Genomic DNA, 18,075 nt, shown 5'->3' with positions numbered 1-18,075 from the left:
CGATCTGGGGGGCTCATATTAGCGATGGTAATGTTGATGATAATGATAGTAATTCGAAATAGGGGTTTTCTGCTTTCGTGGTCGTAGCAAATAGAGTTAGTTAATCATTTAGCGTTCCAATAGGTATTCTTGTTATCACACATGGCTTTCTTTTTCATGGGGAGAAGGGAGGATGAAATCAAAGGAGGAAGGAGAGAACCATTCAAATCCCCCAACTAATCTTTTTCACCAACGGAGCTAAAGGTCATTCCAAGTTTTAACGTGATTGAGCAACGACAGCATCGGTTTTGGAGTCTCACATCCAACAAAGCGCATACACATAGTAGTAGGAATAACGGGTAAGTGATGTCATCGTTTGGGGACGTCGTAGTGGTGGATTTCTGAATGATTTTTCTTTAAAGGTTCAGCATTCGTCAATCATGGACAGGAATCGCACCCTTTCGATAAAGCTCCCCAAAAGTTCCCTTTTGAATTCAGGTCAAATTTGAACTCCGTATAACAAAACTAACGGTAAAAGAACGGCGAATCTAGATATCGTAGAAAGCTGAATGGGAGAGAAGAAGGATGGGCAACAAAGAGAGAAACAAAGAGAAAGAGACTCGCTCCTGCATCTTCACTGGTGACGAAGAAGGGCCAAAAGCGAGATCAAATCAAACGAATCAGTTCTCGCGAAGCACGAGGATCAGAGGAGGCCACTTTGGTGGTTGACTGGATGATGAGGCCAAATCGAAGGCCAATTGTACGTTACATGTCCGGGAAGGGAGGACGCGGGAAGATTCGTCCTTCTTCAAATGCGTGAAAGTGTTTACTTCTTCTTTTCCTCCTTTTTGTCCTTCTTATCTTCCTTCTTGTCGTCCTTCTTGTCGTCCTTCTTGTCCTTTTTGTCCTTGCCGTCCTTCTTGTCTTTGTCCTTCTTCTTGTCCTTGTCGTCATCTTCCTCCGGCTCCGGATCCTGTTAAAGGGAAACAAGGAAACAGTCACAATTTGACTCTTCTAAGACATCACTCGTAGGGCATTTTTCCAAATAAGCCCAATGTTTCGTAAATGTAAGGTCAACACAAATGATACTGTATATTTTATAGGCATATATCCTTTATGCTTCGACTAATGTACTAGAAGGGTGTTCAGTCCCTGGATTATTGCAGGGATTGTTTGTACATGTACAATGCAAATTAGTACCGTTTTGTATTAAATCTTTTTTAGCACCTTCTAGTGCTTGGGCGAGTCATGCAAAAGTCGGACTTGTACGAGTCCTTTGATTTTTTGACTTTTTCCCAGAGTCGAGTTGTTTCTAAAAGACTCGATTCCGGCCAGTTTCTCCAAAATCGAGTAAAAGGCTCGAGTCCGGACTCGCCCCAGCACTACCTTCTACCTGCCAATTAGAAATTATCAAATAGAACAGATGAGCCATCACAAAATCGGGGAGAGAAGATGAAAATATAACTGAATGAAAGTACTGAAATCTAGCCCCTTCCTCTTCTGCTGCATATAGACACTAAGTACATTTATCCATAGACCAGACCACTGGAATCCAGTGGTCTATGAATCATCAAAGGTTCCATTCTTGCTCTGATTTTTTTGCAAAAACAAATGACAACATTGGACAAAACACTTTTCGGCCTATTTCATCATAACTAGAGCTGCTCAATGCATACAAATGCATATTTTCTTCACTTTCTTATTTTTAGCCTCATTAGTATAATTGTGCTTGTTTATATCGCTTTTTTTTCATTGCCTGTACATTGAACCTTTTTGCAATAGATCTTAAGAGTAGCAGATGCAATGATTATGCACTAATATATTATTCTGTCGTGAACCAAAATCATTTAAAATTCCATTCTGGCACTTTTTCTCGGTTCAAAGTACATCAAAAGTCCTCCTATATTCATTCATTAGAATAGAGTCTTTTCTTTTGCATCTTTGCTTTTTAGTCTTAATCTGAGACAATCAACAGTGTCCATGGAAATTGCAACTCAATCCCACGGCTTTATGTACTTTAAATCATCCACAAGCGTGATTTTCAAATAAGTGGCAGTTAAAAGTTTAGGCGATTATCCGGCCAAACAATTTAGTCCAATGATTTTCATCTTCAATTTCTACTCATAAAATAAAGGAAGGAAAATTGGTCGCTCTTAGAGACCGTACTCGTTTAGCTCACCTTCTTGGGCGAATCAAAGCACTCAATCGCGAACAAACCCACTTTGAAGCCTTACTAATACTTCAGGGGTTCGATTTTCCTTGTTGACTTTCATTGAAGATTTTTCGCGTGGAAGCTTCTTGCCAAAAGGGTTTGCAATTTCTTAAGCCTTTCTGTTGCTAATACAGAAATATTTTCTTTGGCCGAGCTTTTGTTCCGGGAATTAGGAAACTCAAAATACTTCTTCCATCTTATGAAAACCTACCGATGAGTGGCTCTAAAGCAAACCCATTTTAACCCAGTGCTTTGAATATGAGACCATGCTATCGAAATACTTGATCAGATCCTCACCTGAAGTACATGCCACTTGATGATGGGCCGACGTGGGTTCTCCAGGACCTCTTTGAAGTGCTTGAAGCCGGCTTTGTACAACTTCTGTTGGTTCCATCCCAACTTGATCTTTCCAATTGGGTCTCCACCGCCAATCAAATCGTAATCACACACCTAAAAACATGACAGTTCTTCAACTTGTTCCCAATTGACCCGATGAAAGTTCATTCGTGTCAAAACTAACCGTGATATCTAGATACACTCGCTTCATGTCCATCTCGTCGATAACGAAAACAAATGACTCGTTCCAATACGGATTGAGATTGCAGGATTTGACGGTAGTTTTCTTCTTCTTGCCGATTCGCTTTCCCTAAAAGTAAACAGAGAAGGGAATAACATGTACGGCATTCATTCATTCTTTTGTGTCAAGCATTCCAGACAAAGGATCCTCCAATAAATCATCTGAATCCAAGTTAGGCCACTTGAAGTGACCAAGACCCTTGTGGCCATCTTACCTTGTTGTCGAAAAGCTTGATCTTGACATAGGGATCAGAAGCACCAGTGATATCCATCTTTTTGAGCTTGCGAGCTTCCAGAATGGCAACTGAAACAAAGACCAAAAGAGTTGCACTTGGACTAGTTACGACCACTGTTTTTGATGTGCACATCTCTTTGTGCAAAGCGAGGAAATTCTCCAAGTTCAATCGCCATTCATCTGCCTATGTAAGGGTTGGGATCATCACCATCTTTGTGTATCAAATGGAGTTGGATACCCTATCCGTTTAAAACTAGCCAACCAAAAGAAAGTGGAGAGTGCAAGAAAAGAGAAGTGCACTTCCCCTCCCTTTCGAGAACCATTGAAAACAGACCTGAGTGACAATAAATCAAAACCAGGCCACGAGGAAAAAAGCCGTTTCTGCCACATTTTAGAACGCGTTTCACGACTCTCTGTGGACCTCTTACGGACCATTATGGAATGCTTTTGAGCACATGCTTGCTTTTCGAACTGAAGCGAAGATGCCATTAAATGAAAGGATCTTGGCAAGGTTTCATATTTAGAGTCCATTCTCCTCATATTTTGGACATGAAGCATCTAGTGGCACTTGGAGTAAGTATGAACTTGAACCAAGGCCGTCTATCTCCTCAAACTTTAGCACGCGGTTAGAAATAGCTTCCTATATCCCAAGATGCCATCTGACGTCAACGTTTATTCTGTTGTCTCCAACGTGAAAGATCATCTAGAAATACATTAAGATGCCGCTTCCCTTTCTTCAAGTTAATGGACATGGAACAATATCAGACTGAAACCACTCTTCTAGCTCCAAATCTTACGATGAATTTTTCACGACCCTACGAAAAGACTCTCCTTCCGGACTTGGAGCTTAGCATACACTTATTTATCTCCAATCCCCTTGCTCATGTGCTGTGTTTACCTGTTAGCTTTCCAGACGATGGTACATAACGAAGGGAAAGACAGAGATCTCCCAAATATTGGTTGCTACCATCATCCACGGGAGCCAAATCTTTCCACTCTTCGATAGGAGCTGCCAGATCCACGGAGTTCAAAGGCAGTTGGAGCTCACCTACGTACATGATAAGACATTTTCAAATTCAAATCAAAGGAAAGAGATGCAAAGACAAGGGGAATTTTTGCCATGATGGAGGATGAGTGTAAGGGCATTGTACTAGAATAAATGATAAAAGACATATAGGGATGTCATCGCTGGCGCTTCTTTGTGGTCCTTTGAAGCGTTCAAATGCAATTGAAGCAAGGCAACTAAGGATCGTTTTGAATGGGGAGTAAATCGCCACGATTGAGTACTCACTCTGTTGATCTGATGAGGAGAACCGGTCGTAATCGTACACAGCAAAGACCAAGGTCTTGTCAAAAGTTTCCCTGAAAGAGGAGATAGGAATGTATCACAGAACTACCCTGGATATGCATGTGCCTATTCTGTATCCCTGGAACATGAAACATGAATCATGTGGGGTCTCTTGAGGTCGCCTATGCCAAAAGTAGCATTCCAAATGGCATCATTCATTTCCCTCCTTGTGCAGTACTGGATGGAGGCCATAAATCATTAGCAAATGGGAACTTAGTCTGGGAGCAACAATCTTGGAAACAAATAAATGATAACACAGGAGACTTCATTTTCAGGCTTCAGACATTGCAAACAGCCTTCTCGCAAAATGGAAGAAACTACGCGAGTGCAAAATCGATCAAGCACTTGCTTCATTGCCAAAAGTGTTTCTGGGGCAAACTCTTTGGGATCGATTTTACTTTTAGAGACGTGGCAGAAATTGGCTGTGGGAAGGTATGCTAGGACCGCTTAGGACGTAGTTTAACCAAAGCTTTCAGCTTAATTGCTTGTTTGGAAAAAGGAAGATCTCTCTGTGTCTCTCGCGGGTTGCTTCATCGGTGATAATACACATATGGTGCACTTACACATAGGGAATATTCTTGAAGATGAACGTTTGATCGAACTTGGGGTTGAGGTTCTTCCGATGGACTTTGGTTTCATATTTGGGTTTCTTGTCTGGAAGCAAATAGACTTTGACGAATGGATCCGTCAGGCCCGTGGACCAATCTGTGGGTGGGAGATCGGCGCATTCGAGGACCTAAAAATAGGACTGAGAGTGGTCAAAAATTGGTTCTACTGTAGAATGTCTAGCAGTTCTTCAGCGACTTTCTCTCAAGCCAATTGCGAGGTGTCATGTCAAATACCCATCCCTTGGGCTTCTTCTTCAGAATTCCACTTCTTATGGCCTTGAGAACGCTAACCTTCACTCACCAGTCAGTGAAGGAGGCAAAAAAGAAAGGGAAGATGAGATGCTCACCGTGATTTTTAGCTCCTGAGTTGTGAAATCGTACTCCAATTTGTATTTGATCCGACCCTTGTTGAGCTCCTCTTTCTTCTCATCCGTCTGAAAAGCAAACCGAAGAACCCAGATAGATAACAAGCTAGAAACGGAGACTACACGTAATCGTGAAATTCGAGGAAAAGAGTGGATCGACAACCATCACATATTGGATTTGAGTGACGGGTAGGAGGTGGGTGGATGGATGGATGGAAGGATGAAATAAGTTATATAAAGTCAGCCCTCTCAAATGTCAAGCTTTTCAGAAGAATCCATATCAATTTAGACCTCAAGGGGATCAACGCCAACAGGAAGGGCCTTAATCCTTGCAGGATATGAAGGCTCAACATAAACACAAAAATGATGTGTGACTGGGTAGTTTGGCAAATTTGATCCTGCCAATGTCAGGAAATGAGGTAAATCTCTTCCCTACCTCCTCTTCCTTGACTTCTTCATTCTCGACCAGAGCATTTTCATCATCCTCTTTGCCAGCATCCTTGTCTTCCTTCTTGGGGCGTTTCTTTCGGCAGAACCTCCACGCACACCAGCCCACCAAGCCCAGAATAGCTAGCACAACTAAGGCCAAGATACCGAAGACCATCCTAAAGAAAGGGACAAAAAACTGTTACATTGGCATGTTCTGAATTCAGGTCTGTCCTCCTTCAATGCTAAGTGGATGACACATTTGCATAAGCGGATTGGAACCTAGTGCTTTGGAACATTTCGGAGCACTCTTTTCTTGGATAAATTTTCAAATGGCATAACGGACAGGAGACTTAGATATTTGCAATAGTCATCAACTTGTTTTGCTTGGGTCTTGAAAGTGACGGCAAGAATATTCCTCCCAAGGCGAGACAAGTGTAATCCTAAGGATCTGAAGCTCACTCTGTCTAACATGAAAGAATTTTTTTGATAAGTTATGGTTGCCAAAGCCCTGAGAACGATCCAACATATCCATCATTACTCATTCTGACACAGAGTACAAAAAATTTCTCGACTGGCTATGATCCAAGTCATTTCTAGCTTTTTACGCACCGTCACATTAAGCTTGAACGTATCGGAGTTGTTCGATTGCTTTTTCGGAGGGTTTCCCTCCTTTGACAATTCTAGTGTACATAGGTAACACTGGAGTGGCTAAGTCGGTAAAAGAGAAAGATTGAAAGAGGCCTTTTGGGAAACCATATGGGAAATTCATTATCATAGACATTCTCGGAAAAGAAGCATTCACCTTAATTACCCAGTATTTTGTATGACATTGCCCAATGTCCACGTCAGATCATCAATTTACCCTCAAAACAAGCATGGTTAGTGGCGCCTTTGAAAGAATACCCAGTGCATTTCCTCAAAGATTACAAAGCGTACTGAAGACCTGTTTAAAGACAGCTGGATTATACCCAAGTAAGGTTGTCTGAGGTTTCTCTAAATCGTTTTCCATTCCGTGATGAGTAAGGAAAAGGTTTTACAAAGTCGGGGAAATGCTTAGCCATTCTCCATCAGAAATGCCGTGTGTGCATCATTGTATCACGAATTGTATTACTTCCCATTGACGTAGGAGGGGAAAGGCCATAAAAAGGCCCAATGGAAAACGGGCAACAGATAAAGAGAGCGGAGGATGATGCTCTCACGCTCCTGCCAAGGACACACAAGCTTATGTTTGTGCTGTAATAAAAAAGGCCGTACGTATTGCTTTTCCCAAACCTGAACAAACCTTCAGGGCCATTCGGGAGGTGAGCGGATCAAAGCTTGCCTAAGGCATACCATCTCGAGCGACAAAGTGAGTCTAAATGACAAAGTGAAAGGAACACCAAACATGGCCTTTATGATCCCAAGGCGATTTTCTGGTTCATATAATAAGTATACAATTGAGGAAAATCCCAGTTCACTGACTTTGGCCTAACTTTTCTTCGAACTAGAATACTGTTCTGAAGAACTTTGGCAGTCGTTAAGATACTCAAGCAAATAAATTCATTCATCAAGTGTACGCTGAGGTTGAGAGGTCTTACCATGGTTTCATGTGAGTCTTTTCGGCCACAATCCCAACATCTTTCTCGACCTCTTTTTCCACAGCGTGAAATCCAGTCTTGATCTTGGTCATCACACCCTGGCGGAGGAAAGACAAACAAAAATGTATAGGTGACAAACGTAGATTTGCAATATACAATACATATTAAAGAAATCCACGAATGCCTTCCTGTCTTCGTCTGCCCTTGGGAACATCCCCTCATGTATTGTGCGGAATCAGAGGAACAAAACATCGCGTGATCCCAGGGAATAGAGAATAAAAGGAAAATAAAACAACAACAAAAAATCGGCAACCAGTGCCTGGGATTGCTGAACGAAAGAGGAAACAAAGCAGTTCTGAAAGTTCCTAGAACGAATAGCAGTAGTCAAGGGACAAAAACCCTGCGTCACAACCAATGAGCCACCTCCGATAAGCTATCACAAAGACAGGCAAGCACTCAGACTTGTGGGCTGCCAAATGTTCTCTCAAACGAAGCAAGAAGCCTCTGGGTGACAAGAGTGGTGGATCTCGGAACCTACAAAGCACCACAGGGACTATCAAATTATAGCAATATGTGAGACGAGATTGAGGGATGGCACCAAATTCGCCCAACAGGATTCCACAAGAATGTTCTTGAGATGTCTCTAAGACGAAGCTGGCGAAGGAGTGGTCTTCCAGGATTTCTCTGAAGGAGAGCACGGTCCAATTAGACATGCAGTGGAGAAAGTAAGATGCTCATCTTAATGCAACCAAGGCCAACCGACTATCCTGCACTTTAGAAAGGCTCTTCATCTCATCCGAACCGGATTGTCGATGACATAGGGGTCCAAGGGAAGCAGATTAGGACGAAGCACAGGACATGGAAGGTCTTCATCTGATCCTCAGACACCTCAAGCTTAAGACAGTACAGCATTTAGAAGTGAGATAACTCTCGGGAAATAAGCCAAACTGGGCCCCATTGGGCTTGAAAACAGTGTGTTGAGCCAATGGTTGGAAAGTGAAGGTGACACGTTCAGGTCCAAAAATACCACGACAGGTTTCAACGGTCAATCTTAGTCAGACGGGCAAAGAAAATAGCTTGTAGATGCAGGGAGAAAAACATTCGCATTTCCATCGCATTTTCTTATTCTTTGTTTGTTTCGTGACTCGCAAGATCCTGAAAACTCTTCGTAGAAGGTAAACTCATTTCCAACTGAGAGAAAGCAGGCAAATTTTTGGAGTGACATTGTTCATCTTCAAAATGCAAGTCAGGTATGCCAAGAAGGCACAAAAGACAACCCAACCGAGCGTTGGGTGTTAAATACCGTAATTGACGCCTTATAGGCATCAAAGAAAAGCCTCTTCAATTCGTACCTCTGCGGTCTCCGCGGAATCGCGTTTCCATCTGTTTAGCAGATGGTTCTTGGGGGAGGCTGGTAGAGCCTCGGCGAAGAAGCTGCTCGGGATAACCATAGTGGCCTTTGGGACTCAGCTGATGTGGCAGCTGTCGTAGCTTGGGTGAGATGCCGCTTAGGACACAATGTCAATTTTGGACAGAGGAAATAACGGGAAATTCCCAGAAGGCTTCACATGCTGCAAGAGAATGAAAAAGCAATAATGATTAGAACAAATATTTGATGCCCGCTCCAAAGGTTCACTCTGGCCAAAGAAAAAGAGCTTAGTATTCCGTTCATGCATCATTGACCAATGAAAGTCTTTAGATTATAAATCAGACTCGGTAACAAACAAACTAGTTGCCATTTCGGGGGCAATAGACCGGGTCTTTTTTGTTTACATTATTCCAATATTGGACATCAAGTGAGCCTCGGCGGAATCTCTCAAATTGGTTTGACTACTGCCAAGCTCTACTCTGAGCACAAAAGCAATCTCCACTAAGACTCCCACCAATGATTCCATTCACTAATTGGACATTAATGAGGGACCAACGATATCAATGTTCCTGATTAGTTTCGACCTTCCATTTGATATCCTTCCTTGCGTTGTTGTTGAGGTACGTTACCCAATCAGATTCTGGTGCACTGTTACGTTATTTCCAGCTCGCTCCCACCCTCTTCCCAATTGGTTTCCCTGCCGGTTATTTACCCCTACATTACTACAATATACTTGAGTTAGGAAAGTTTGCCTTTGTTCTCTCTTAGTTGCTCACCAATAATGAACAAAATTAACATGGACCCTTATCCTGCCTGTGGCCAACCAACTCGCGGGAAAGTTCTTACCAGAGTAATTTTCTGCCTGACTGCTGAAAAGATCCGATTGGATTAACTGTCCCGGTGTCTCATTGGATTACCACATCATTTTTTCTAACCACATCAGCTCGTCCAAATTGCTCCCATGTAAGTATTTGTACAGCATCCTAAATGAGGAACAGAGGAACAAAGGCCAATGCTCATCCATCAATTGCTGTCTACTAGCGTCTGGTGATTGGCCATTATTGCTCAAGGAAGCTGGCTTAATGTTCCATCCATCTTGTATAGCTTTCAGGTTTGTTGATATTATTCTCCATTCAGTTGCTGGAAGGTGGAATCAAGTTGACGCTCGAGATAACAATTTGTCTCTTGCCAATCGTGTTGGTGACATTGCTTGCCTTAGGCCAACTAAGTGTGTTATAAACGGAAACAGTCGTGATATTTTAGTTTAAGAATATCCACACCTGATAAACGTCAATAGTTGATAGTTTAGATAACTTTCCGCTCTCTTGCATAAATTGTTTTCGGACGAGGATTCACAATCAATAAATTTGATCTTTAGTATGGAAGAATCAGTCCGAATCGTTTGGTAGGATGGCGTGATAAAAAAAAAAAACAATGACACTTGCCAAGGAAGTTATTATTAGGTGTCGCAAGACTCTCTTCACGAACTGGTTCTACGCACCTTTGAGGTAGCTATTAGATACTATGTACTCGCACTCTAACCTAATCATATATGTCACTTCACGAAAGCATTGACATTCTCAAAAGAGGAAACTGATATGAAAAAACAAGCAGTCAACAAACTTAATGGATATAAAAGGAAATATGATATGCATTTGCAAAATGTTGGTGCCGTTAGTGTCTTCAACGAGGATAAATGCCAATCGATTTCGCCTTTAGAGGTAACGCATGTATGTGCTTACACTAACGATTTGTTTTAAATGCAGCTAAATGCATGAAAGAAATTACTGCTATTATTCCTGCCCTTTTATGCTTTGGAAAGGGTCTATTTTGCGATTAGCTCGGTGCAGGTTTCGAAATATACATGTTTCATTATTGCAAGCTGTGGAAAATGAGATAAGTGAAGAGGAAAACTAGCCCGCAGTGACAACTGAGTTCGGCGTGAGCTGATGCATTGTCACACGAAGGTCGTGCAAAAACATTTTCTGTCGATATGGAACCTTTATGTGGGGGAGAAAGGGGAATTAACCACTGCACTTGTACTTAAGGACCATTTCCACAAGATCCATGAGGTTAATAGAAACCCAAGGGACCAATCGACGTCGAACATTTCTACTCTAAATACATTTTTTTGTTTAGAGCTTCATTTCTGACTGAACATCCAATTCGATCATCTTGGGTAATTTCTTTCGAATTGAAATTCAAATTCAGCCTGCTTATGTCGTCACTTTCTAGGATCAATTGAAAATCCTTCTTTTTCAAATCTTCATGTTTCAGAGCCCAATGGACCAATTGCATGTCAAATTTGACGAGGCCCATAGAAAGAGAAATGCGGATGAGGATCGGGTCTGTCTAACTCAGGGAGGCGAAAGTTGCTAGCACACTAAAATAGCCCTCCCACCATTTACATGTAAAGGAAAGAGACGTCCCAAAAAGACGGGAAACTTTTATTGGCCAATTTCGATGCAACCTGCTGCTAGATTCATTGCTTTGAGAGAACGATCACGGAAATCAGACCAACTTTCCCTATGTCGAAAGTACCTCTTGTTTGGAGGATGCAAAAAGGCAACATGATGATGAACCCTTTACCTTCTAGATGATGTTCGAAATCCCCCTGATCAAGCAAGGTGGATCAAGCCGTATGCCAAGGATCTGGGATCTGGATTGTCGTAAAATAACAATTCACTTGTGCCTCTCGCGTTTCCACTTCCAGGCCACTTTTGTTCCTTTCAAACCCCACAACCAAAATGTGCTGGTCTGTTTCTGGCGGGGGTATAATCTCCACTAGTGCTAAGGCCAGATCTACTTGAGAAGAGAACTCCGGTCGAACGGGCCGACAATAGTGTGTGTGTTGGGGGGGAGGGGGGGGGAGGGGAATAGAAGAGTAGAAGAGTAGTCGAAGCGTTTCCTTCAAACGCGAGTTTGAGCAAGTTCGGTCGACCACCAACCAGGCTTCTTCTTCCTTCCCTCCTTTCGGTTCGCTTCCCCAACCGCCGCAATTGGAGGCCGTTCTCCTCGTGGCCTCTCCACCTCCGACCGAACACCAGGACGAACAATCTAACGAGGTCTCCCTCTTGTCCGTTTCTCTGGCAAGTCAGGCAACGACACAACCATGCAGTCGAAGACTTCTTCAGTCTTCGGCACATGCTTCCGAGGCTGTGGGTATGGGGAACGGGGGGAACACAAAGTGGCCGAGAGAGGACGGAGAAGCCGACAGAGAAACAGGGAAGGGGACACGGAGTGAGGGACTGAGGGACTAAGAGAGAGGAATGCTCTCGTTCGTCTTAAGCAATTCCGGCCGCCGTCTTCTCGCAGGCGCAAATGAAGACCAACAAGGAAGGAGAGAGGGCAGTTTTCAGGCTGGGATTTGGTTCCCTATTTGCTATGAAATGGGCCAGAACTCGTCGTTGGTGCGAGGATCAAGGAAGGCTTAGCTATTCTAGTCTGCACGAGAGGTCCTGCCTTCTTTCTCTCTCCCCCCCCTCTCTTTCCTTCTTCCTTTTTCTTTCTTTCCCTCTTCGGACTACAGCCCTTATTTTCTCCTACTTCACCAAACAATGTCATGTGATCAGCTGAACCGAGTTGGAACCTTGTGCGGAACCAAAATAGCATGCCACCTCCATTCATAAACGATAAAGCTCAACAAACAAACATATTTTGAAAGCGGCCATCATGTGATTAGTGGCAGTGCTGAAATGATATAAATTTTCACCTAGTGCGTAGTAAGGTTGGCTAGGTTGCTCAGATCAATGAATGGTCCCTTTGTACTATAAGCACATGAAGATGGTGCATTGATAGGCCCCTGCATGACCTGCTTTCTCCAGTTTTGCTCCTCGAAGGAACGTGCGACCACTTGCCTCTTCCTCGTGCTCAGTTTGCTCAGCTGGCGGAGGGGGAATCTCATAAAAGTGCCCTGGGACCCTGCTTGGGTGGAAGCTCTTGGCCGACCCTGGCTCATCGCTCAGTCCCCTTGATGGGCCCTCTGCCAACTTGCTCTACGAGCGGATAGTTGCTCGCTTTTTTGCCCTCCTACTCCCTGAGCAACGACGACCTCCTTCGATGACGGCATAAGAAATCCCTTTAGAGGGGAAAATGAAGGAAAACGACAACATTGAACGAAACGCCTCTGTGACCTTGGCTGCTTGGCTGAAAGTAGTCCATGTTGGTTCTTCTCAGATCTGCCTGGCCTCAGTTCTTTGAGGTGCTGAGCGCTGAATGTCAAACTCCGTACACTCAGCACGAGTGCATCGCATGCGATGATAACTCAGCTCTGAATTGGATTCTATTGATTGATCCAGTTTGAATTATCATTCATAGTCAATGTTTTAAAATATCATCCGCTTGGTAGTTCAACGTGGATCAAATTTCGACGACATGGAACGTAGTACGTCGAACAGTTCTGATCACAAATGTGGTCATTGACTATTATTGAACATAGTATGCAGTATATGAAATGGTAAAGAGTGACCGCGAAATCGAATGCTCTTTACTTGGATGCCATCTAATGAAGGTTTTCATGGATTGTCCGCGCTCAGGATGAATGCATCGAGAAGAAAAGAATACGTATATTTATGTCAGCCCAAATTATAGAGAGGGAGAAAGAAAGCGAATGGAAAATCAAGTAGCAAAACGCTTTGATGTTGTGTCGAATTGATTGTACTGTTCATGGCATTTACGCAAGTGGGAGGCTTCCTTTCAACTGAGACACGATAATCGACAATATATCGATTTAGAACTGCTTTGCTCCTTTCGTCACCTCGCAAAAGCCTCAATAGTTTGCATGGGTTATAATCAACAAAGGTGCATTTGTCCTAATACTTGAAACAGTGGGAAAATTAAAACAACTTGAGAACAAAGAAAATTGAAGATTATTGTGTTAAGATAAATGATCAGATAGTTCCTTGACATCAATTTATCGTTATCCTAGAATTTCAAGGAAGGTCTAGTAACAGAATGGGCGGAAAAAGTTCTCTCTGAATATGCACTAAAATTAGGGTGGGCATTTAGAATGTCCAAATGTGGACAAAAATGGACAAAAGTGGACAAGAGTGAACAAAATTTGTACCAGATGTTCAAAAGTAGTTTAACAAGCAGTGTTCTTTGGACCTTCAGTCATTTTATTACTTCATCGAATCAATGGTTTGGCCAAGAAATGCAGTCATTTAATTATAAAGCATAATATTTCGTTAATATAAATGACTTTTCCAGTCATAACATAACAAGTAACATTTGCATATTATTGAAAGCATTTGGCTAATGTTGCTAAGCTGCAATATATGGATTTTTATGTGTTTTATTGAACTAAAAAAACAATTTTGAACCAATTTAGTATTATAAAGTTGAGCAGATATCACTCATCTGAGTTCACGAGACTATGATGCCTTAAAATATTAATAAACTTTAGCTAAGGTACTGTGAGAATATTTGGTAACCAAATTAAGTAAAAGGCAAGCCTTGGGAAATGCAGTAGTTTAATTCCTCCTTAACTCAATAAATTCGAGTTTGAACTGATTGTGCAAACAACACTCAATCATCTATATTTAATAGATCTTTGTCAATTTGGTTTTAAGGGTGTTTTAAATGACAAGTTAGACCTTTTGAAGTTAAAGTAACTTGATTTTTACGCAAGTAAGTAGTGATGATTTCAGTTCAAGTTTTTTTACAAACTTCAGACTATTTTTCATACCCTTGATAATAGAATATCTAACGATTTATTTGAATGTAGCCCATTTGCAAAGAATAAAAGTAATAAGACACTCACAAGTCAAACACGTAGTACGTATGTATGTATACTCTTCAAGTTCATGATGAAGGTCCTAGTGACATTTTTATTGCTAACCACATCAATGAACAATGTTTTGTAACAGAATATCGACTCAAAAAAGTACTTCTGTATGCATCTTAAAAGTTTCGTAGTTATGAACACTATTGAACACTTTTGAACATCCCTATTTTCAGACCCTGGACATTTTCCACAAGAATGGACAAAAGTGTCTAAAAATGATATGCTACCCAAACTACAATTCAACCATTGGCTTTGTGAATAGCTCCAAGCTTTCAGGCATTGCACCAGGGGTTCTCAAACTAGAATTCGCAGACCCTGGGGGTCTGACAAACAAATGAAGGATCTTTGAGACGATTGTACTTACAACGTTGCTAGGGTGTATGTAGGGTAAATTATTTAGAAGAGACTAAATAGTTTGAGAAAGCTCGTCCTTTTTTTGCTACTCTATTCTTTGAATATGGCTTATTGGATAGAAACTTGAAAAAAAACGGAGAGAAATATATTATCTGTTCTACGTAAATTGATGATGGCACTTTTTGCTTTAAAATGGTTACAAGAGCCTCACGCTCTTTTAAAAATATCAGCCAAACTTCGCGATTTATAGGTTCACTTCGATCTTAGGTTCATCGTCTCTAGGTTCATTTTCATATTGTTAAAGGAAAGAAGACAGTCTTTTTTTAAAGCTTTATTTTAGTTAACAGCTTGAAGCGATCCCTAAAAATGGAAATGAAGATTATCTAAAGTACCGAGGAACCCTAAAAACAAATGGGAATAAATGAAATGCACCATGATCAATGGGGGCATTGAATGCCAAAGTACATCCAAAAGTACGAGCAGATATGCCAAATTCAAGAGCAAGGCCATTACCGAGCCAACAAGATATCTTTCATCGAGTTACCTTTATTGAGAGTCCCACAAGGGATGGAACATCTTTGTTGAATGGAAAGGCAAAATTTGAAGCGGATCAAAAATTTCCTTTGAGACAAGAGTTATATTGAGAAATAATCAGGAGAAAGTTCAGAGACGAGTGTATTTTCTCGTTAAGTATGCACATGTATAGCTGGTACCAATGAATATCATCTTTCCAAAGAACCTTTTATTCCCCAAAGAACCTGTCTTGGGATATCAAGTTATGATGAACAAGGTTCGAGTATGACCCAAATAAGTTTGTACATCAGTACAATAACCCTTCATGCGACTTTAAACAATCCATTTTGCGTGTAAGATGGTAAACGCTCCCTCAATTATTAAAGTAATTACTTTAAGGAGCATTTGTCGATTTTGATTTCATCCCTACCTCAAAATGAATGCCATCCTGATATAGATTATTAGCTCAATATTATTATTAGCGGTGGGAAAGATAATATCTTTAGAATAAATTATGTTTTAAATTATTTTGGCCATTGTAGGGCCAAAAAAGCTTTTTCGCGAACTTTAACCTTAAAATACTCTAAATTTGAGGATCTTCGGAGAGATTTAACGGTTTGGTCATGTCAAGGCCAAATTTAGGGGAAATACAGGGTGGAACGAAATTTGGGGCTGCGTGGCTCTGCCTGATAATGTTTATCCCCTTTCAAAGCTTTCTTTAACCAAGGACTTCCTAATAAGAGGACACGGATTTAGCTTTTGACTTGAACTCAGGTGGCCAGGGTGAGGGATGAATTTGAAACGCCTCGTTACAACATCTCTCCTTGGCCGTAAAAGAAAAATATCGCCAAAAATATTGCCATTACTTCAATCCATATTGTTTTAAATCACGATCAGGTCTCTCAACGTCCTCGAAACGAATTGAAACTCAATTGGCTAGGCATGATGCCGAAGTTGCTTTCTTTTTTTCATCGGATCAGATTTGTTCTCTTGATGAGATCAATAACAAATGGAGGGAGTACGAGAACCAATACCCTGATACTGCCATGGTACACAGATCTTCTGTCATTCATTTCATTGGTCTCATAGAGGATGAGTGTGCTCCATTGAAGTTGTTGTGGTCGGTTTCGGTGAATGTTTTGTTGGAAGTAACCATATCTGTCAATGGTTCGGAAGAGAACTTTGTGGAAGAAATGGTGACCGTCGTTTCAAACAAATTCAAAGACAGGAAAGTGAACACATTCACAGACCTCCTGAATCTTGCAGTTTGGGCCAAGAATAGAGCTTCGGTTAAGGATCGCAAGTGTATTCTTAAACGGTGTGTCAAAGAGCTCCATGATTTACTCCCAACGATGACCGAGGACAAAGCAAAGAAACTTGCATTCATTCTTTTGTGAACAAATGAGGCTTTTGAACTCCAGGCGATACTCTTCAGAGCTGATGTCATTGGCAGTGATATGACAGTTCACCTCACTCATCGTAAGAGAAGGTTGTCTCACCCTCCCAGCATCCGACACTGTCAAAAGACTCTCTGCCGTAGTCACCATGGAGACGGGATTGGCTCAGTCATCATTGACCTACTTAGAAGAAAGGATAAAAAATCTTGGGGATCGCAAGAGAGTTGTGTTTCCGGTTTTTAACGAGGTTTACACATCAAGGAGAGGTGATCAAGCAGGAGGCAAGTTTTTCGGGCTTAGTGAGGGTGAGCAAGTTGCCAAGACCATCCTCGTTTTCCTTGTTCATGGTTTGACTAGTAGTTACCGAGATGCGGTGGCTCTCATTCCAATGGCTATGATTGATGCCCAAACTCTCAAGGACCTTTGGCTGAAGGTGCATGATGATCTGACCGAGCTTGGGTTTCTTGTGGTAGCCACCATTTGTGACGGTCATGTGGCAAATCGCAAAATGTACCAAATGAAGAAAAAGCCATGGTTACCATCAACGACCGAGATGTCTTTTTTGCTCTTTGATCCTGTCCATGGCCTGAAGAACATATACACTAATTTTCTGAACAAGAAATTATTTATGTGTCCCAACTTTGGAACCAAAGTGGTCAAGGCCAACTTTGAACACATTCAAGACCTGTTCTACAAGACGGAGCATCAGAAGATTGTCAAAATTGAGCACAAGTTGACAGTCCGAGTCCTGAAGCCACTTCCCATTGAGCTATCAAATGTGCCTCACTTGCCGCCTTTTTGACGAGTCAACCACTAATGCTCTCAGATTCTATGCAACTGAATTAGAAGATGAGGCGTTGGTAGTGACTGCAAATTTTTGGTCATTAGTAAGACAATGGTTCTCTGTGTTAAATGTGCGAACTCCCTCCATTGGATTTCGTAAACGAGACCCCTTCAAAGTTCCAATCGACTGCAAGGACCATGAAAATCTCTTGTTCTTAGAATATTTCGCCCAATGGTTAGAATTGTGGAATGACGAAGCTCCCAGATTAGAGTGCCTGAGCCTTCAGGCCCTGACTTGTCTAGTTCAGACTTGCAGAGCAATGCCAAAGCTAGCAAGGCACTTGCTTGAGATGGAGGGGTTCTCATATATGCTCCTCGGACAAATAACCTTTGATCCAATCGAGAGATGTTTTGGTCGATGGCGTCAGATGGTTGAAGCCAATTACTATCTCTCAGTTAGCCAGTTTTTGGAATCCGAGAAGAGGATAAGAGTCAAACACCTTCTAAAGTTTGATGGTCTGGCCCCAAAGGACTTAAAACAAACA

General features: G+C 41.8%; 1 protein-coding gene across 1 annotated transcript; it reads right to left on the bottom strand.

Moving 5' to 3' along the window:
• Positions 1-6: 6 nt before the first annotated feature.
• LOC131886527 (synaptotagmin 1-like) lies at positions 7-11,480 on the bottom strand. Its single transcript, XM_059234891.1, has 12 exons — positions 11,288-11,480; positions 8,682-8,900; positions 7,330-7,427; positions 5,760-5,928; positions 5,306-5,392; positions 4,914-5,086; positions 4,294-4,364; positions 3,901-4,050; positions 2,983-3,071; positions 2,712-2,837; positions 2,489-2,641; positions 7-952 (listed from the first exon to the last, which is right to left on the bottom strand). The coding sequence occupies exons 2-12, from the start codon at positions 8,778-8,780 to the stop codon at positions 806-808; spliced, it is 1,362 nt and encodes a 453-aa protein (XP_059090874.1). The 5' UTR covers positions 8,781-8,900; positions 11,288-11,480; the 3' UTR covers positions 7-805.
• Between the last annotated feature and the right edge of the window lie 6,595 nt (positions 11,481-18,075).

This window comes from Tigriopus californicus, chromosome 9, assembly GCF_007210705.1.
Source record: "Tigriopus californicus strain San Diego chromosome 9, Tcal_SD_v2.1, whole genome shotgun sequence".
Lineage (NCBI taxonomy): Eukaryota > Metazoa > Arthropoda > Copepoda > Harpacticoida > Harpacticidae > Tigriopus > Tigriopus californicus.
The sequence above is the reverse complement of the archived record's forward strand: the minus strand, read 5'-3'. Positions and strand labels throughout refer to the sequence as shown.

What these genes read in the sequence shown, in the direction of transcription:
- LOC131886527 (XM_059234891.1), bottom strand. Translation starts at nt 8,780, where the DNA reads ATGGTTATCCCGAGCAGCTTCTTCGCCGAGGCTCTACCAGCCTCCCCC. An exon ending in ATCGTCTGGAAAGCTAACAG is followed by an intron (nt 3,072 to 3,900) that starts GTAAACACAGCA and finishes TCTTTGTTTCAG; the next exon opens with TTGCCATTCTGGAAGCTCGC. An exon ending in GAGTGTATCTAGATATCACG is followed by an intron (nt 2,642 to 2,711) that starts GTTAGTTTTGAC and finishes TCATGTTTTTAG; the next exon opens with GTGTGTGATTACGATTTGAT.